Genomic DNA, 18,266 nt, shown 5'->3' on the forward strand with positions numbered 1-18,266 from the left:
CTTCATCGTGTGTTCATTTCTGTTTGCCCGTCCATCGTTCTCATTCTATTCTCACCTCACCAACATGAGTAGCGACAGCAATCAGAACAATCCCAAACGCGCTCCCTACGTCGTGCGCGAGACTCCAGTACCACTCCCCTCATACGCTGGTGTGCCCAACGTCCAGACCTCATCTGCAGCTCCAGCTCCAGCTCCAGCTCCAACTCCAGCCCCAGCCCCAGCCCCAGCACAAAGCCAGCAACTCCAACAGTCAGGACCACCGACTGGTCAATTACTTCAAGATTCAACCCTCCCAACCGTGAAACCACCTACTGAACCCACAGATAATAGCAACACAATGTCGTCTTCAGGCCGGCAACTAAGGAGTAGGCGAGCTCCTCCTCCACCCTCCGAGCCGCCTTCGAAGAAACGAAAAGCTACATCATCCCGAGCCGCTCCTGAACCTCCCCAGGAACCGGCCCAACTCGTCCCGCCACCCCTTCCACAAGATGGAGAAGGACAACCAAAAGCCACCAAGGAAATGCCAATCCTAAGACCTCCTCTCCCAACGGGTGGTGCGTCGCCGCCGCAGCACCCCGACGATATCTACCGTATGCCTCCTCTCCCCCCTTACCTTTCCGTTCAGCCGCGCATCTGCGAGCCGGCCGACAACTACCGGGGCTGGACCACCCCCCTAGAATTCAGCTACAAGATGAACGTGCACCCGCTCACCTTCTACGGCTCCTTCGACATCTGGTTCGAGCAGGTCCAAAAGATGGCCGAGGCCAGCAACTGCTCGATAGAGCTGAACACGCGCATCGGCAAGTTTCCCGATCCGGGCACCGTCGAGGCCTTTATCTGCCAGACGCGCTTCCTAAGCTGCTGGCGGATCCTACACGGCACCATCTCGGGCGCCTACTGGGCCTACATGCGCGTGCTGGGCTACAGCCGGATTCCCGTGTTTACGGGTGCCGACGCCGAAGGCGGCGTGCAGTCCGCCGGGTGTCAGTGGCAGCCCCAGCCGTCGGACTGCGTCTACTTTGCCCTGGAGGTCAAGAAACGCGTGATGGTGCCCAACTCGGAGCAGCAGCCGCGGTACCAGACGATGAGGATGGTGGAGGAGGTGCGGTCCGCGAAAGTGATGGACTACCCGAGCGTGCAGCAGTACAAGGAGGGCATGGCCTGGTTGAAGGAGGTGTTGAATGGCATGATTCTCAAGGGCGACAGGCAGGTGTGCGAGTCCATGTATGATCGGAAACCGGACTGGGCGCCGGAGTGGCCGGAGGTGCCGTCGGGCGGGGAGGTGGAAACGCCTTGGGCTTTGAAGGGAAGCCCGGTGCGAGTGGAGGATGCGTTCGGCGGGCCAAACGGGACAGCTGGAGCAAGCAGCAGTTCGAAGAACGCCGGTCACATTTGGCAACAACAACAACAACAAGAACATCAACCTCAGCAACAATCTGCTTTCCAAATCGATCCTAGACTGGAAGGATCTTCTTCGAACCAACAACACCAACAGCAACAAAACAACCACGCAATAGCCCGCCTAGCACCCATGAGCGCCTCCTCCAGTGACGGCGACTACAGCTACGGAAACGACGGCTCAGTCGACTACGCGAACAGCACCAACAACTTAGTCTTCATGGACGGCAGACCGCCAGCGCAGCTGCCGTCGCAGCCGCCGAAGCGCACGGCTTAGGTGCCCCTGGTCCGAGTAGAAGCCACCATCGAGAAGAGAACAGCAATAATGACGGCAGCGACAATAATTTCAACTAGGGGCAACACGAGATGCTATTTTACGAGGGAAAATGGCAATCATTGATCGCAAGGGAGGCGGCAAAATTATCATGTGCGAATATGAGTCGGGGCGGCGATTTTATTCCGTGGGGGAAGAAGATAATATCCTGGTCGAAGTCACGGTGGCCCAGGAGAAGAGGAATAAGAGGAATCAGGACTGCAATCTGATCTGGAGGGGGAGAATGACGGCGCTGCGACGACGAAGACGACTACGGCCGCAGAGGCCGCAGCGGCTATGGCAACAACAATCGTAAGAGAGGAGGACAACGCTGACTAAGGGCACAAGCACTGGTAATGGGCTCATCGATGCTTATTGAACTTTTTTTTCTATTCTTTTCTTTCCTTATTCTTGGTTCTCAGTACCGTAGGGGCGGCGGTTGGGCTAGGTTAGGGAGTCAGGCACTTTGTTTGGATGGATGGGCAAAATGAACGGAACAATTGGGCAAGGTGAAACGGGACTTCAAGCATGGAATTGGCGCGGAGTTTTTTCGAAAGCGGTGATGTTTTTTGGGGGGGCTTTGTTGTTTGTTTCGATGACCTAGGTATACGGAATTATCATGAATTGTTAATTAATGGTGGCATAGGCACGTGGGATGGATGAGGGATGCATCAAAGTTAAGGTTCTTCAGCCACGACGAAAACGACAACAACGCAAGTCAAGTTTGATACGAACTCAACAATAACAAAATTTCGCTAGCAGCTGCCTAAACAGCCTGATCCGAGGAACCTTGATGGAGATGACGTGAAATGCACCGCAAGAAGTATACGATCAGTACGCTCGAACTCGAAATCCATTGTCAACTAACAATACAACCTAAACCCGCGCTTTCTAAACCGTTATCCCTTTCCCTTCGTTTGAAGCCAGTCTTTACCACCGTGTCCTGCTCTGGTGATGATGCTGGCTGATCAACAAATGACGGCGGTGGTGCTTGTGACTCTGAATTGACATGGCCCTGGTCTGCCTGTTGGCCTCCTTGATCGCTTTCGTCTGGTGCCGGGTCGATTTGTGGTGCTGGTGGTGAAGACGCTTGATAGTCGCAAAACGATGATGAAAATGATGATGACAGAAAATGCTGCTCTTTTTCTTGCTTTATACGCGGTGGTGGTTCCGGGGTCCCTGGTGGTAAGAATAGCGGTCGAGATGACGGCGGTGGTTCTGGAGGATCCGAGCTCAGGGCAACCACTATGCAGTCCAAAATTTGCTCCTCCGACTCCTCCACTATTCCTTCTGTTTGTTCTTCTCCGGACTCATTGCCCAAAGTCGACCACTAAGCGCTATCAATGGGAATGTCCTTCAAGTGGCGGTTAGTTACAAAGGGGTCGTGCAACAGGATGTTTCTTACAGGATGCCATTGAGTGAAAAGCTGCCTTGTGGGTTGCCAGTGCTCGTACGAACCTCGTCACCAGTAGTTGCTTCGACGTCACCAGGGCCCGAACCGTTCAAGTCCATATCTACGTCACCGTCCGCATCCTTGAAATCGTCGTTCTCGTCGTCTGAAGTGAAGTCGAAAAAGTCAGAGAGGCATTCGCTAGTTGGCACTTTGGGTTTTCGGTGATGTATGCGGAAGAGGGCATGGCACGGCATGTACCTATGGAGACATGGGATGTAGAAGTGAAAGAAGATGAAAAGGATAGGTATTTTGTCTTGGTATCTAAAGAAAACAAGAATGGCACAGCGCAGCGCGAATGGGAAAGATGAAGACTCGCCGGAAACCGTTCAGTTGTGATAAGAGTTCAGATTTGGGAGCCGAAAAGAGGCTACTTTTACTCACTTGCGGCCTCGTCGACGTCAGAGGCAGCATCAGAGGCGGCCTTCTCGGCCTCTTCCGCATCCTCCTCGTTGGCGGCATCTTCCTCGACATCTTCCTCCTCGGCAGACTCCTCGGTCACAGCCTTGGGGGGACGGCCACGTCTGCCAGGTCCGCCCTTCTTGGGTGTCGTGCTCTTCTTGGGGGTAGCCTTCTTGGAGCTGGGAGTGGCAGCCTCGCTAACATCGGACTTGCGAGGACGGCCACGACCTTTGCCAGTGGAAGAGGGGGTAGCCTTGGGCGCAGCAGCCTTGGGCGCAGCAGCCTTCTTCTTGGCGGCAACGGGGGTGGCCGCAGCCTTGGGAGGACGTCCGCGGCGAGAGATGGTGCTGGCAGCAGTCTTCTGAGGAGCCTTCTTCACACCACCGCTGCCCTTGGGCCTGCCACGGGGGCGACCAGAAGGCTCAGCCTTGGTCTTCCTCTCGGACGGGTCCTTGGGGGGACGGCCGCGGCCGCGCTTGACGGGCTGCTCCTCAGATTGGGGCTTGGTGGGCGCCATATTGATTGGAGTAAATATGGATGATATTGGCTTTACTCGAAAGTTCTTCTGTTTCCTCTTCAAACGGTCAGTTTTTGGTGGTGCGACGTGAAAGGAGCGTCAACAAAACAAAGTAGGATGGGCGGACTGGGCAGGTGGAGGTCGCGGATGGGGTAATTGAGGTGCAAATGCGAAAAGCAGCACGCGCACTTACCGAAAACAAAAAATCGGGAAAAAATGACCACGACTTGGTTGCAACGAATATTTGGTGTATTCGTCAAGTTCTGATTGAGGAGAAGGTTGGCTGGGTGGTTTTTTTGTTGATTTATTTCGGACGGGGTCGTAGCGGGCTGGCTCAGCCAAAAGCGTGTGCTGTCACTTGACGCGACCTGCCTGGACCCTTCCCCGGTGGGCGCGTCGTTGTCCCGTCCCCTCCTCCCCTCAACAACAACCCCTTTCTGGGCAGGTTGGACCCAGGAACCTTGGTCCCCGTTCTCGGTTCTTTCCGAAGAGGTACACAACCCATGTCCTAATTGCGAGCGTAGGAGCGTTTGCCCTCTCATCATCTTCGACTAATTAGGCGTTTCTCATATGGATACCTGGTTAAATGCAGCGCAGTCATACCAATCTGGAATTTGCGTCACAGGAACCCGCGTTTTAACATGGGTCGAAATCCGTATCAGATCTGAGATATGAACATGATTTGTCTGGCCCTTTCTCATGTTCTTAATAATACAGGACGTTATTCCTTCCTTTCGCCGGCATATCAGTTCGTCTTCGCTCCTCCCGTTTCTGCCATCGAGGCCAGTTCAAGCATGCGCGATTGAGATCGGTCAAGTTGTTTGTTCCTCCGGCATCGTGACCAACTCGGTCGGCCCACGTGTAGTAATTAGCCATTTCATATCTTAATCGTCGTTATATGGTACAAATCTCTGCGTTTTCCCCTCGACTCCGGTGTAGTTGAGCAAGTGTGCCGCTTGTAGCGCTCCACCTTTTCCAAACTCAAAAGCATTTCGGCTCGCAAGATCCCATTTCCCATCGTATCACCAGCTTCCTGTGTCCCACCGAAATGTTGAGCCCAACACTAGACCAATCTTAACAGAATTTTAGCATGAAGGAAGATGCCTGTTGGCGGTTTACACAACCACCAGCTCCCGGTATATAAAGACATAAGGAGAACAGGACCGATCCAACGTCATTAATGGTTTTAAAAAGGTGTGATTAGGCGAAACTGCAAAACCAAAACGTTTGTCGCAGTCCCTGTTTATAGATCACCGCCCTTCTTGGCCTTGGCGCTGGCACCGCTCTTGACGCGGCGGGCAACGGGGCGGTTGAGATGGTGCGAGGGAATCCAGCTCTCGTCAAAGTTCTTCTCGCCGCCAGAGGTGGCACCGGCCGACTCGGAACCAGACAAGGGCTCGGAAACCTCGACCTTCTTGACCTTCTTAGGGGCCTTGGTCTTCTTAACAGCCTGGGGGAAGAGAGCCTCGATCCAGGTCTTGTAGACGAAGTAGAGGGTAGCGCCAAAGACACCGGTCAGGAAGAGGTAGAGGAAGATGCTACAGAGGGAGTATGTCAATACAAATGTTCGTCAATTTAGCGGTTGAGGGCGCAAAAACACTCACATCTGGGGGTCGAAGATGCTGGTGGGGGCCTCAACAATGCTGGCGGGGCCGTTGTGCAGCTGAATCTCAAAAACCTCGCCGGCAGGGTTGGTGATGAAGGCAACAAGCTCGACCTCGACATCCTGGGGCATCATATCCAAGACAAAGTTGTAAGGGAGAGTCTGCTTCTCGCCAGCCGGAATCTCGGTCTGGAACCGAGTGGCAGTCAGGTTGCGCACAATGTGGGTGTAGAGGGGCGCGTCCTCGGGCAGAGGCTGAGTGGTCTTGAGAGCACCGCCAACGAAAGCGACCTGGATGGGGCCATCCTCCTGGTTGGTGATGTCGATAAGAGCCCTGGTGACCTTGCCGTTCACGAGCTTGACGCCGAAGATGTCGGCATCGGGGAAGGTGGTCTCGATATCGGCCTTCAGCTCGGGCTGCGAGACGGGAACCGCGGTCGCATCATCGCCGAATGTCTGTAGGAAGCTCTGGTGGTTAGCAGGTGGAATGACAGAGAAGCGGGGAGAAGCTGTGATGCGGTCATAACTAGCTGAGTAGCTAGCTAGAGGTAGCTGTTCGCGACGAGAACACAACTGGGAAGGGAACTGAGCTCACCTCTTCTTGCGCAAAGACAGAGACGGCGCGGAGAGCGAGCAGGGCGATAGAGGACCACTTGAAGTTGACCATGATGAATGACGTGGGGGGGAAAACCGGGAAGCAAGGAGAATAGGAAATGGGTTGACGAAGCAAAGAAAGAAAGGAGGAAGCAGGAAAGTAGTGAGAAGTTCAAGGCCAAATATCTAGAAGCGTGAGGTGTCCCAAAGGCGGCGAACACTGGACCCAACCAGGGAGCGACCTGAGCTCCAGCGGACTGGGGACCCGACGGGCGGCGGGACGAAAGTGCGGGTCCTCTTGGCTGCCAAGGCGCGACTCTGACGAACGGGAAAAAAGTGTTGGCACCAGTCTGCAATGTGGCCTCGACCTTCCCGTCTTTTGCAACCCCTGCGTCACGCCTCGCTAGCTTCTACTAGCTGCCAAAATATGCATATATCGAGCTTACTGTCAACGAGAAGCCTCAATTGACGCATATCGGAGCTTCCAGAGCTTCCACTGTTCCACAGCTTCCCCGGAGACAGGGCCCAGGGGCAGATCGAAAAGAAACCCTGAGAAAGTGTTCGTCAAAGGACAAGGGCCAACTCACAGCTTTCTTCAATACTAGCAGCACGATCAAGTGACTAAAACTGTTATGACGCTGCTCAACCTCGCGCCTCCTCGCTTCAAGGTATATTTTGACGCATTGACAAAAGCCCACCACATTTGAAAATGCTACAGCGAGTTCAACACCGACCTCACTGCCGCCAGATCTTCTTCAACATCAACCTTCCAACTTCCCACAGCAATCCGCACCGCATTTTCGCCGTTCCATTTTGTCGGACTCACATACATCCTCCTTGTCTCATTGATCTTTTCCACCAAGACCTCATTAAGGTCGGGATTCTTTGCCTTGAACAAGACGATGATGTGCGTGCATTCGATATCAGCTGTTGCCTCATCCGGAAGCAAATCGTACTTGTCCGAATCCCGGATAAAGGCGGCGATTTTTCGCGCTAGGTCGACCATCCTCGCCAGCATTTCGCCCATGTTTTCGCGGCCTAAGTGCAAGAGCAAAGCATATACAGGAAGGGCGCGGAACCGTCGTGAGTTTTCAAGGCCTACGTGTAAGGGGCTTTGAATTTCGGTGTTGGTACCAGATCTTGACGTTGAGGCTACTGGCGCTAGGTATGCCGCGTTGGGGTTCTGGAAAACTTGCGTCATAACTTCTGGTTTACTGCAGAAGAAGATGCCGTTGTCGTATGGCTAAAGAAGGTTAGATGTCAGATATGGTTGGGGGCAAAAGATCCTCGGGAGGTTGAGGACTTGAGAGAACGTGATCGATGGAGACTTACCACGTTCAGCAACTTGTGACCATCAGCAGCTATACTGTCCGCCAACTCCAAGCCGGCCGTCCTCTCACGAAGTTTGGCGAACCTGTCGACCTTTGGAAGGGCGCGAGCAAATATGCCGAATGCTTTTTCATCACCACCGCCGTCAGCATCACTCTCTCGCCATACCGCGTCCTCGTAGGGCAGCCTTCAACTGATGGGGTGCATAGCGGTAACTCACCTCCATCAACATGGATCCACGCCTTGTATCGATCGGCCAACTTCCTCAGCTCCTTCATAGTTTCGCCAGTCGTCCCAAACTGCCCGGTATTCACCTCTCCCGCGCTCACCACGATAATGCTCGCCACCCCTTCGCGCTTCAGTTCCCGCTCCACGGCCTTTAGGTCCAATACCCAGGAGGTATCTGGGACCCCGAAATCCTTAACCGCCGCCCTCCCCAACCCAACGATACTGGCCGCCTTGTAAAACGATGAATGGCCCTTGCTCGTCAAAATCTGTACTTCCTTCACGCCCGCCGCCATGCACGCACCCAAGAGCCCCAGCTCGCCTACTCCTCCGGTCTTTGCGTAGTCCGGAACCCTTGCCGAGATAACAGCCTCCCGCCCGCATGCAAGGCCCATGATATTGCTTGCCGTTGCGCCAGTAGTGAAAGTCTTGCCCTGGAACCCATCCAAAACCAAGAGCGAGCGAAGCATCGAAAGAGCATGGTGTTCCACAACGGTGCTTATGGAATGCGTCGAAGGCATATGAACCTGAACATTCTGATCGAGTGCCGTGACCACATTATCAGCAGCCTGCGCCACGGGGTGGACGCCCCCGGTCACGAATCCGTAATAGCGTGATGAAAGCGCCTGCGAGTTGAGGGCGGGCACGATATCGGCCAAGATGTGCGAGATCGTCGAGTAGAACTCCTTTCCGTGGCCGGCGAGGCCCGTAATTTGCGGTGGCTCGCCGCCAAGGTGGATGGACGAATCGTGGCAGTAGTTCTCTACCCACGCTTCGGCGTGGGCCAGGTCCTTTGGGCGAGGCGTGACGCATAGGTTGGGGTCGAAGGTCTGGGTGAGGATCTGGAGGACTACGTAGTTGACCACCAGCTTTTTCACATCGTTCAGCCTCTCGGTTCCCTGATTGGCGGGACAGAACTCGTCGAGGAGTTCGGAAATCCTGCTTTCCAGTGGCTTGAAGATTCTGTCCACGTAGGCGGGCTGCATATGATCCGGTAGAGGCGTGTTTGCCATGGCGATGTGGTTTTCCTTGGTGGTGGGCTCGTTCCGTGTTTGATGATTGGTTTTGGGTCAAGTTCAGCACAGGTATATCGGCCGCATGGCGTGCATGGCAATGCCTCCTACTTATATGATGGCTGCATGGTGGTGACGAAATTTTGAAGGCTACACTCGTCCATGTGTTGAAACGCCGCCTGACTCGATGCTCCGCTTACCTAAGGTACTTTTCTTATTTTCGCCCCGTGAATAAGTGGTCAGATCAGTGGCCCCCTCCTTCTTCAGCATACATCTTTTGGCGGTCGTGGATACAAATGAGAGGATTGAGACTTGTCCGATCGATCTGACGGTGTCAACAAAAGTGAGTGTCTAGGTAGAGGTAAACCAAACTATTTGTATCTCCCCGGACACTTCCTGAAGACGGAAGGTTCCCGCTTTCTCGGGTCACTGGTGCTATGGAGTGCCGCCGTAGTGGGTCGGGTAGGGTGCTCTTTAACCACCTTTTTGTTCCGCTATATCCAGGCGATGATTGGAGACATGTTTCCTCTCCAGTAGGGCGGTCATGTAGAAGTAGGACCTTTTCTTTACCCATAATAAGACTCCATTACTATCACAGGGAAACCCGAGGTTGGACCGGGTTCGTGGAAAATTGTAATCGGGGTCCAGTTGTAGCCACCATTGCCCACCAGAGTGGTCAAACATCGACGGGCCGGGTCGTCGGGGGAGGGGCCGGAGAAAATGCAGCGGTGATGGGGAGTTAGATAGGAAGGAAGGCATCTGACCTTTCCGCTTCCAGGTAATGCACCGGTGTGTATGTTGACTGATTTTCGGTGCTTTCAAGATGACTGATTCCTCATGGTCAGCGTTGTTGAAATTGACACATCCATTAGTTCTTGGCTTGGCGTTTTGATCATGATCTCTTATGCTCTCGAGGTGGCTCTGACAATATCCGTTTGAGCCGACATATTGGTAAATCGGTATAGATCGGGACATAGAACATGCGTTAAGGGTCAAAAACAAAGTCGGAGATGATGATCATCCACAGGAGGGGAAGTGGAAGATGGGGAGACGAGCGGGAAGATGTGCATTTGCGATAAGGCGCCCCTCACCCCGGCCACTTTCCGCATTCAATTTCAGGACATGCAGCTGGCCACTGCAGTCAGAATTATCCAAACTCTCTTCACCTTTCACAAGCGGAGGGAAGACACTCCTGTCCGACCCAACACCTGCCATCGTCGATGGGTCACTATTCGAAATTAATGCTCAGCGAAGCGCGAAAAGCAACCCACCCTCTTAACCGTTCAGACCACGTTGTCCACGACTTGCAGGCGATGTAGCAGCCATCCCACCTACAGATGTGCATCGTAGGCCTGCCAATACCACTGCAGATGTGTTTCATTTACATATGCTTCTGCCGTACAGCCGGCATATGCTGCCCATGGATATGAGCTGGCGAAGATGGGAGGCCCTTCTTTGGACTGCCCCATCACTGACATGCGCCATCCTAGACACTTTCGTCTCGGACCGATCTGATATGGCTCTGTCCTTCCCTGATCAATCTGGATAGAGTTGAAAACACCAGGCCAGACAACATAGGTATCAATCTTCACCCTCGGACCCTCACCTCTCCTTTCCGGTTTTCACGATTCTAGGGGCCTAGAGCCCTGAACAGACTGACCCTGGAAGAGTCGGTGGGGAATCTGGAGATGCGGTGGTTCCGGCCGCTTCATCCCGCGGATTCATGCCTCATTGGGCTTCGTGGCCGAGTGGTACCAGTGGCACTGAATACGTCGAATGGTACCCTCCATGCGCCCCCCAGTGCCTCCCGTGCCTTTGTACGCACCAGACTGCTGGGTCCGTTCCACTATCCCGTCCAGATGTGTGCCAGATGCCCACCCCCGGACAGTTGACTGGCTTCCATCCACACCATCGGAAGCGGTGGACCTCGATGCTTCCTGGTCCTTGGTCCCGTCGATAGGGTTGACCCGGATTGCTGGGACGCCCTCGAAGCTTCCAAACTTACCTACTCGTAACCTTTTGCTCCCCCTCCTACCTTCGACTACCGTGTCCCACCCAATCGGTACCGCCCAAAGTCGTCCTTTCGACTGGGGTGGGATATATTACACTTGTCATTTCTTCTCCTGTCCTGGGATCTCAATTTGTCTCTCCTTCTCTTCTTCTTCTGCTCTTTCGATTCTCTTCTGAAACCTTGTTGTGTCGAACGCCTATCCATTGTTATCCACCCCGTGGCTACTTACAACCATGACATTCCTTCCGAGCAACGGTGGTCTTCACGGTTTTCAGTTCACCTTCGAGACTTACCTAGATTCCTCCTCACAAAAAATCGAGGCTGACGTTAGTACCCTGATGAACCAGATCTCATGGGATTCAACGTAATGAACTGACATTCTTCACATGCAGTCGGACCACTCTAGCCCTAGCCGTGACATTTAGTAAATCACACTCCCCCGCATTACCCATGATGGAGAACCTTGTCTCTCAGGGTGATCAGCAAACTTTCACATGTTATCGTCTCTAACACATCACAACTAAAGTGACTCCGTTTCCCTTTCAGAGAGCATCTCCAAGTACGAGGAAGAATTTGGGAGAACATATCATTCCTATCGCGCAGGGTGTAAGTAACTCGTCCCACGGTTCCTGCTTCGTTGGCTGCTGACCTCCAAAACACCTCTATAGCTTACCACTACCCCAATGACCCTACCGAGACTGAGCGTCTAGATGACCAATATGAAATCGCCAAGGAGTTGATGGAGGGTCGCAACTACTTTGCCCCCTTCTCCCGCAAAAACCCTCCAAGAAAGGTGTTGGACATCGGTACGGGTACGGGCACATGGGCCATCGACATGGGCGATGAGTTCCCCGAGGCTGAGATTATCGGGACCGACCTCTCACCTGTCCAACCCGATCTCGTTCCGCCAAACGTCCGATTTTTCGTGGAAGATTCGTACATTTCCCGTCGCTTTAAAGTCCAATTCCTCATTTCGAACCTTGACACTAACCGGCCCTAACCAGATCCGACGAATGGATTTATCCCACCAACTACTTCGACTACATCCACACCCGATACACCCTCGGTTGCTGGTCAGACATGAAGTCCCAGATCATCCAACGGGCATTTGACCACCTAAAACCGGGCGGGTGGCTCGAGTGCCAGGAGCTCAATGTGCTCCCGGTATGCGATGATGGTAGCATGACGGACGACTACAAGCTGCTGCAGTGGGCTCGTGACATGGACGCTGCCTCCAGGGCTGCGGACCGACAGCTGGTCATCGGTGATGATATCAAGCAGTGGCTGGGGGATGTTGGGTTCGTGGATGTGCAGCAGATGGTGTTGAAACTGCCCGTGGGTGGATGGGCTAGGGAACCACGGCTAAAGCATCTTGGAATGCTATGGCAGAGGAACCTGTCAGGCGGACTGGGTGGATTGAGTGTTGGGTTGTTGCATCGGTTTGGTGGAAAGACGATAGAACAGGTTGAGGTGAGTTTCCCGTCTCGTCTATTTAGTGTGATGATGTTTGTCACTGACATATGTGTTTCATGAAACAACAGGTCGATCTGGTAGGCGTACGCAACTCCATGTTCGACAGGAATGTCCATGCATACATGAAGATTTATATTGTCTGGGGCCGAAAACCAGATGTCATCTCATGAGGCAGGCAAGTCAAAAGGCAAAAAAGAAAAAGCACGAATGTTTCCAACAACGAATTGTTCACTCCGTCATTCACTCCATTTCTGTGGTTTCAACACAAGGGACTCATCATACGAAGCCATGTCTCCCACCTTGTCCATCAAAAGTCTGTCTGCCATCCACCCACCCAACCAACACCCTCACCATCTTGTTGCGCACCGAACTTGTCCCAACTTACCTCACTCCTCCTCCTTAACCAACCACTCCAACTGCCTAATCTTCTCCTCATCCCCCTCCATCAACATCTCCAACCCCTTCCGATCCAAAAAGTCATGATCAAACACCTCCCACCCCGGCACCGTCGTTTCCGAAATGAAAATCATTTCATCGTCATGATCCTCACCATCCTCAACAGGCAAAACAAAAGTCCCCTTATACTTCCCCCCCTCCACAATCCACTGCACCTTTTCTCCCTTCTCCACATTCTTGCCCACCACAAAACTCTCCACCCTACAAGGCGTCTCATCCGCGTGCAAGATCACGTACCTCCCCCTCCCGCGATGCAGCGTATGAATAATCCTCCCCCGATTACGGTGTAGATACCCCTTTGGCGAACCCCCACCCCCACCCCCACCCCCACCCCCAGGCCCCTCCTTGCCACCCTTCGTGCCACCGTTGGTGCCGGTAAGCAAATAATAAATAGTCGTCGAAGCATTCCTCAGCTTCGGGTCAAACCCCGGGCGATAGTAGGAGTTTGGGTCGAACTCATAGTTTGGGTCCGCCGCCGGGGTAGTATTGGAGAAAGTGGTGGCAGGATAGAGAGGAAAGGGAGAGGGGATCTCGAGGGTGTTGCGATCGGTTTCGGCCATGTAGCCGCCCTCGACGAAGGCGGTGAGGGAGAGGCTGGTGATGATGGATTGGATTGAGGCTGGCTCGAGGGAGGCGTTGGGGAGGGTTTGGGGGGCGGAGATGACGGAGGGGGGAGGTGGGGGGAAGAGGAGGTTTTCCTTGGTGGTGGTGGTGGTGGAAGAGGAGGCGGCCATGTGAGGGTGAGGGTGCCGAGTGTTTCTGATCGATGAGCTTGCTGTGGTAAGGTTCTCGTCGGTGAGAAGTTTGCTGTTGTTATTCGGAGCTTAGGTGGTATGGAAGTTATCTTCTTTTTATGTTGTGGAGGTGTTTTTGGTCGAATATTCCCTCCTGTCCGGATGAGCTGTGTTTCCCTGCGTTGGATAGGAGCGGGAATGTTGGCGTTGAAGTAAGTAAGCTGAGGTCAGAGGAATCAGTGTGACTGGGCATGCAGTGTCATCATTGTCGGATGCAATATGGTAGTAGCAATCCGCACTTTCTGCGATCGGCTGTTGACATGTTGGGTGTAAGTGTTATCGCCGGAGAGTGGAGCCGATTTGTCGGGTGATGGGCGGGCGAGGCGGGCCTGGCGGTCGTGGTGATGTAAATACATACGGAAGTTCACATAACCCTAACCCCATCGGCACGTTCGACATGGCGACGATGCCCGAGATTTCAAAATCTTGTGGACCGGTGTTTCTTCTGGGACCGTGTTCCAATCGGTTGAGACAACGGAAAACAACAGCAAGGGATCCGGTGCCGACAACAATGAACTTTAGGGCCAAGACGGGTAGCTGGGATATACTGGCGTCGGTTGGGTTCTGGAAAAAGGGGTTATCACAGCTGGCAAGGGGCTGGCTGCCCTTGGCTGGGGACATTGTTCTTTTTCTTCCAGACAGAACACGGATAGGGAAATGGAACCCCTCTTCTTGCTTGGCATCCTTGGCGGGCGGTGCTAAACTGAAAAAGGCTGGAGGATCAGCGATGATTATTTTGCTTTATAGGGGTGCCCAGCAGAGGACGTGGGCATCAACTTGGGCACCGGCCCGGCGCCTAGCACAGACGGGGCTCTTGTCGTTTCCACATCCAAGACTGGATCCCAATTGGCGTCACAACGACGGGAACCCCTGTCAACCCTGTCCACCAGCCTGGACGCTCGCTGGTTTTAGCGGCTCGCTCCCGAGTCCCAACCTTCCGGTCCATCCCAAGCAATCCTACAGCACTTTCACGCTTCACCTCATCTTCACTCTGCGATCCAAACCACACTTTCCCGTCCGACCCGACGACCCAAACTATTCCTAACTCCCATCGCCAACCCGACTCAACAATCCCATTCTTCCGGAACAGGACAGTTTCTCAACACATTCCGCGCAAACACCGGGCAGCCCGAACCAACTGTCCCGCCCGGTCTCGTGTCCTCGCGCGACACAATGTCGGGAACAATGAGCAAGCGCCAACAGGCGCGCAACGAAAAGGTTCTCCACGAACTCGCCCAAGCTCCCGGCAACAATGTTTGTGCCGACTGTTCGGCACGGAATCCATGTATGTTCCCTCCGCCCTTCGCTTCAGACGACCGACTAACCCGTCTTCTTCCACAGCCTGGGCATCATGGAGCGTACGTCTACATATTCCCCCCTGGCCACATGATCTTTCCGCGCGCGCACGACCTTGCTAATAGTAATCGGCTCTTCAGTTGGGAATCTTCCTGTGCATGCGGTGCGCCACTATCCACCGCAAGTTGGGCACCCACATCTCCAAGGTCAAGTCATTGAGCATGGATAGTTGGTCCAACGAGCAAGTCGAGGTATGCACATATGCCATGCCCAATGTTATCCTCTGCAGGGACGCTCACACTTTTCTCGCGCTTCAGAACATGAAAAAGGTGGGCAACATTGCCTCCAACAAGAGCTACAACCCCGACAACAAAAAGCCGCCTATACCGGGCGACGCCGACGACGTAGACCCCGCGATGGAGAGGTTCATTCGTCAAAAATATATGCAGCGATCCCTGGCCGGCGCCAAGAAGCACAACACCGGCAGCACCTCGTCTGACGAAACACCCCCGCCGCTTCCCCCAAAAACCGGCAGTCGCTTTGGCTTGAGGTCGGCATCATCCATATTCCCACTTGGCTCGAAAAAGAAACACGACACGGGCAGGTCGGCCTCTCCTGGGCCACGGAGTCCGGCATCCCCTCGAACCAATGGAGGCTTTGGGGCAACGGTTCGATTTGAGAGCAACGACGCCGACGAAACCGAGATCAAGCTACAAAAGCTGCGAGATATGGGCTTTAGGGATGAACAAAGGAACGCCATGGTTCTTAAGGGGGTTGGCGGAAATCTGGAAAAGACAATCGAGGCGTTGGTCAGGCTGGGAGAGGGAAGCGAGGCGCGAACACCGCTCAACCTGAACAAGAAGCAGACACCCACGGCATCCAGCCAGAGTTTGGCGCCATCAACCTCCAGCCAGGACGCAGCCCGTGGACGACCTATCAGCCCAGCCAGCACGAACCCGTTCGATATGCTCGACCAAGCACCACTGCCCCCTCAGCCGTTGTCCTCTCAATCGACAGGCACTCTACAAAACAGGAACCCTTACAATATGACTACCACGAATCCCTTTGGCGTACCCCAGCAATCAGCCCCTCAGCAGCAGCAACCGCAACAGCAACAGCAACAGGCCATGTCTGCGTTCGATCAAGCTTTCCAGAACCTCTCGCTTGCTCCTTCCCAGCCGCTCTTCCCCCACCATACAGGTGGAATGATTGCTCCTCAACAGCAGCAGAATCTTCCGGCAGGATACCAGCAACCCCAGATGACAGGGCCGGCTCAGCAGAACTATCCCTCGATTGCTCTGGCCAGCAGCCAGGCTTTTCCCCTGACGTCCCAAGCTACCGGTTATAACCCATTCTTCAACAATCAACAACAGCAACAGCAACAGCAGCCTCAGACCCAATTCCAACCCCAGCAACCAATGACCATTAACACGACAGGTTACGCTGGTAGCTACGCAAATAACCCTTTTGCTAAGTCACCAACAAGGTTGCAGTCACCCACCCTCACCCAAATACCCGAACAGTCGCAACAAAACTTCTACGCTGGCGGACAAGCTCAGGCTCCCGCGGCCATGCCTCTGGGAATGCAACAGACAGGAAACAATCCCTTCTTCAACCAAGCCATGGGTGGAATGCCCCAGCAGCAGCAGCAGCAGCAGCAGCAACAGGCACCCCAACAATACGGACTTGCAGCACAAATGACGGGACAGGTACCACAGTATCAGACACAAGGTCAGGCTCAGGGACAAATGCAGATGCAAAATCCCCAAGGATCTCAGATGCCCCAGATGCCCCAGATGCCTCAGATGCAGCAAGGCGGATATGCGCCACAGCAACAATATCAACCACAGCAGCAACAACAGCAGTATCAACCCCAACAGCAATATCAGCAACAGTTCCAACCTCAGCGACCCGACAAGGCGTCCATCTTGGCTTTGTATAACTACCCACAGCTTGCCCCACAACCACCCCAGGCGCAACAGCAAAACCCGGCTCAGGCCCAAGGCCAGCAGCCTCCGGCACAAGCTGGACAAGCCAACGGAGCATATGCTCAACAGGGGCAGCCTCAACAGCAACAGCAACAGCAACAGCAACAAATGCAGCAGCCCCAAAACCAAGGGGCGGGAAGCCAAATGGCGGGAAGCAAGAACCCATTCATGAGCGCAGGCGGACCGGCTCAGGGACAGCAGCAAAATGTGGCGGCACCAAAGGCATACAACGCAAGCAGGGAAAGTGTGATGGCTTTGGGGATGGACTGGACAAACGGGAGGCACAGTCCAGATGCCTTTGCTAGTTTGAGCGCAAGGCATTGAGTAAAAGTGGATTTTCTACTCGAGTAAAGGGGAAGGCTGTTTCAGCTCATTTAAGTTGCTGTTTGGTGGAGGTGTAATTCGCGTTTCTTGTGTGGTAATTGATTTTAGTACATCTTGTTGTTTTGGGGATGAGAACAGCATCTATGATTCATTATCCTTGTACATATTAGCTTTTGCCCGTTCATATGTCGGTTTATGCCCCATACTGCTAGGGTCATCGATTAACATTGTGGTGTCATTGTCTACCTATATTTCATATTTCGTTGTGTTTGAATGTGGTTCAGTCTTCAAGAGTGCTAGATGGTGGTCAAGGGGACTCGGAACAGGTGCAGGATTTTGGGCAAGTATCATTTGGTGGCTACATAATATAGTATTGGCTTGCTGCGACCTCCCACTTACTAGCGCTCTGTCCTTAACCGATTCATATAATTTACTGTACAAGCGGGACGTGCACCTGCCTGCCCACATCCACCGATTCGCTCCAGCTTGTAACGTTTGGAAGGTGCATTCTGGTAGTATTTAGGCCTGTCCTAACACTCCACCTCCATTCCTCTTCTCTCGACGAAGTCGCCAATCAAGCTTTTCCCCTTGGTTCACTTCGTCTCAAGCTCATTGCCAGATATCCAGGCCACATCTACATACAATGATGCCTAGTCTTTCACCCGTTGTCGGCGTTGGAGTATCGGTTACCACAGCGCAGCTCAGCGCAGCCGCAAAGGATTATCCGGGGATATACTACGTTGAGCATCCTCGAGGCATCCTCCAAAAGCTTCCCAGTAAGCTGTGCAGACAGGCTATGCATCCTTCACCAAGCATCGCCATTGGCTTGCTGAGCCCGCCGTTCACCACCATCCCGCGAGCCCGCCCATCAATGGCTGGTAGAGTTGCAGTGGCCCTATGGTATCACCAGGGAAAGCCATTGCTACCTGTTCTACCGACAGCGCCGTTGCTTTTTCTGACAGGTAACAGCCCAAAGTTGGCTGGCCACCATGGGTAAGTCCAGGAAACGGCCGGTGGAAACCGAGAAGAAAGCAGCAAAGGGGAGTGAAGAGAGACGAGGAGCGCCATACTACTGAATCA

General features: G+C 53.7%; 9 protein-coding genes across 9 annotated transcripts; 5 read left to right on the plus strand and 4 right to left on the minus strand.

Moving 5' to 3' along the window:
- Window positions 1-64: 64 nt before the first annotated feature.
- B0H65DRAFT_506626 (uncharacterized protein) lies at window positions 65-1,752 on the plus strand (the record flags this gene model as incomplete). The annotated part of the gene is given in 2 exon segments (XM_062828075.1): window positions 65-1,612; window positions 1,630-1,752. 2 exon segments carry the CDS (start codon window positions 65-67, stop codon window positions 1,750-1,752), a joined length of 1,671 nt encoding a protein of 556 aa, XP_062684471.1.
- Window positions 1,753-2,835: 1,083 nt separating this feature from the next.
- B0H65DRAFT_109482 (uncharacterized protein) lies at window positions 2,836-4,319 on the minus strand. Its single transcript, XM_062820553.1, has 4 exons — window positions 4,274-4,319; window positions 3,546-4,128; window positions 3,117-3,267; window positions 2,836-3,041 (listed from the first exon to the last, which is right to left on the minus strand). The coding sequence occupies exons 2-4, from the start codon at window positions 4,078-4,080 to the stop codon at window positions 2,993-2,995; spliced, it is 735 nt and encodes a 244-aa protein (XP_062684472.1). The 5' UTR covers window positions 4,081-4,128; window positions 4,274-4,319; the 3' UTR covers window positions 2,836-2,992.
- A 1,004-nt stretch (window positions 4,320-5,323) lies between these two features.
- B0H65DRAFT_440106 (uncharacterized protein) lies at window positions 5,324-6,350 on the minus strand (the record flags this gene model as incomplete). The annotated part of the gene is made up of 3 exons (XM_062825460.1): window positions 5,324-5,618; window positions 5,685-6,235; window positions 6,279-6,350. The coding sequence occupies 3 exons, from the start codon at window positions 6,348-6,350 to the stop codon at window positions 5,324-5,326; spliced, it is 918 nt and encodes a 305-aa protein (XP_062684473.1).
- A 593-nt stretch (window positions 6,351-6,943) lies between these two features.
- B0H65DRAFT_109661 (pyridoxal phosphate-dependent transferase) lies at window positions 6,944-8,975 on the minus strand. Its single transcript, XM_062820555.1, has 3 exons — window positions 7,827-8,975; window positions 7,610-7,731; window positions 6,944-7,520 (listed from the first exon to the last, which is right to left on the minus strand). The coding sequence occupies exons 1-3, from the start codon at window positions 8,842-8,844 to the stop codon at window positions 6,990-6,992; spliced, it is 1,671 nt and encodes a 556-aa protein (XP_062684474.1). The 5' UTR covers window positions 8,845-8,975; the 3' UTR covers window positions 6,944-6,989.
- A 1,971-nt stretch (window positions 8,976-10,946) lies between these two features.
- Window positions 10,947-12,606, plus strand: B0H65DRAFT_109559 (S-adenosyl-L-methionine-dependent methyltransferase). Its single transcript, XM_062820554.1, has 6 exons — window positions 10,947-11,181; window positions 11,248-11,279; window positions 11,382-11,461; window positions 11,524-11,791; window positions 11,860-12,325; window positions 12,397-12,606. Exons 1-6 carry the CDS (start codon window positions 11,089-11,091, stop codon window positions 12,496-12,498), a joined length of 1,041 nt encoding a protein of 346 aa, XP_062684475.1. The 5' UTR covers window positions 10,947-11,088; the 3' UTR covers window positions 12,499-12,606.
- On the minus strand, window positions 12,552-13,708 carry B0H65DRAFT_109719 (RmlC-like cupin domain-containing protein). Its single transcript, XM_062820556.1, has one exon. The coding sequence runs from the start codon at window positions 13,516-13,518 to the stop codon at window positions 12,715-12,717; it is 804 nt and encodes a 267-aa protein (XP_062684476.1). The 5' UTR covers window positions 13,519-13,708; the 3' UTR covers window positions 12,552-12,714.
- On the plus strand, window positions 13,704-14,979 carry B0H65DRAFT_109766 (uncharacterized protein). Its single transcript, XM_062820558.1, has 2 exons — window positions 13,704-14,863; window positions 14,920-14,979. Exon 1 carries the CDS (start codon window positions 13,889-13,891, stop codon window positions 14,621-14,623), a length of 735 nt encoding a protein of 244 aa, XP_062684477.1. The 5' UTR covers window positions 13,704-13,888; the 3' UTR covers window positions 14,624-14,863; window positions 14,920-14,979.
- On the plus strand, window positions 14,347-17,598 carry B0H65DRAFT_457089 (uncharacterized protein). Its single transcript, XM_062826334.1, has 4 exons — window positions 14,347-14,863; window positions 14,920-14,936; window positions 15,015-15,125; window positions 15,192-17,598. Exons 1-4 carry the CDS (start codon window positions 14,752-14,754, stop codon window positions 17,184-17,186), a joined length of 2,235 nt encoding a protein of 744 aa, XP_062684478.1. The 5' UTR covers window positions 14,347-14,751; the 3' UTR covers window positions 17,187-17,598.
- Window positions 17,599-17,832: 234 nt separating this feature from the next.
- Window positions 17,833-18,262, plus strand: B0H65DRAFT_546238 (uncharacterized protein; the record flags this gene model as incomplete). The annotated part of the gene is made up of 2 exons (XM_062829437.1): window positions 17,833-18,064; window positions 18,156-18,262. 2 exons carry the CDS (start codon window positions 17,833-17,835, stop codon window positions 18,260-18,262), a joined length of 339 nt encoding a protein of 112 aa, XP_062684479.1.
- Window positions 18,263-18,266: the final 4 nt, after the last annotated feature.

The sequence above is a fragment of the Neurospora tetraspora genome (assembly GCF_033439725.1).
Source record: "Neurospora tetraspora strain CBS 560.94 chromosome Unknown B0H65scaffold_2, whole genome shotgun sequence".
In the NCBI taxonomy this organism is placed as follows: Eukaryota; Fungi; Ascomycota; class Sordariomycetes; order Sordariales; family Sordariaceae; genus Neurospora; species Neurospora tetraspora.

Bases quoted from the DNA above. Each gene is read 5' to 3' on its own strand.
- B0H65DRAFT_109482 (XM_062820553.1), bottom strand. From the start codon at position 4,080: ATGGCGCCCACCAAGCCCCAATCTGAGGAGCAGCCCGTCAAGCGCGGC. The intron at 3,268-3,545 runs GTGAGTAAAAGT...ACTTCACTTCAG, and splicing joins TGACGTCGACGAGGCCGCAA to ACGACGAGAACGACGATTTC. The intron at 3,042-3,116 runs GTAAGAAACATC...GATAGCGCTTAG, and splicing joins TTTTCACTCAATGGCATCCT to TGGTCGACTTTGGGCAATGA.
- B0H65DRAFT_109661 (XM_062820555.1), bottom strand. From the start codon at position 8,844: ATGGCAAACACGCCTCTACCGGATCATATGCAGCCCGCCTACGTGGAC. The intron at 7,732-7,826 runs GTGAGTTACCGC...GTGATGAAAAAG, and splicing joins GTGGATCCATGTTGATGGAG to CATTCGGCATATTTGCTCGC. The intron at 7,521-7,609 runs GTAAGTCTCCAT...AACCTTCTTTAG, and splicing joins GTCACAAGTTGCTGAACGTG to CCATACGACAACGGCATCTT.
- B0H65DRAFT_109559 (XM_062820554.1), top strand. From the start codon at position 11,089: ATGACATTCCTTCCGAGCAACGGTGGTCTTCACGGTTTTCAGTTCACC. The intron at 11,280-11,381 runs GTAAATCACACT...TCACAACTAAAG, and splicing joins AGCCCTAGCCGTGACATTTA to TGACTCCGTTTCCCTTTCAG. The intron at 11,462-11,523 runs GTAAGTAACTCG...ACACCTCTATAG, and splicing joins TCATTCCTATCGCGCAGGGT to CTTACCACTACCCCAATGAC.
- B0H65DRAFT_109719 (XM_062820556.1), bottom strand. From the start codon at position 13,518: ATGGCCGCCTCCTCTTCCACCACCACCACCACCAAGGAAAACCTCCTC.
- B0H65DRAFT_109766 (XM_062820558.1), top strand. From the start codon at position 13,889: ATGGGCGGGCGAGGCGGGCCTGGCGGTCGTGGTGATGTAAATACATAC.
- B0H65DRAFT_457089 (XM_062826334.1), top strand. From the start codon at position 14,752: ATGTCGGGAACAATGAGCAAGCGCCAACAGGCGCGCAACGAAAAGGTT. The intron at 15,126-15,191 runs GTATGCACATAT...CTCGCGCTTCAG, and splicing joins GGTCCAACGAGCAAGTCGAG to AACATGAAAAAGGTGGGCAA.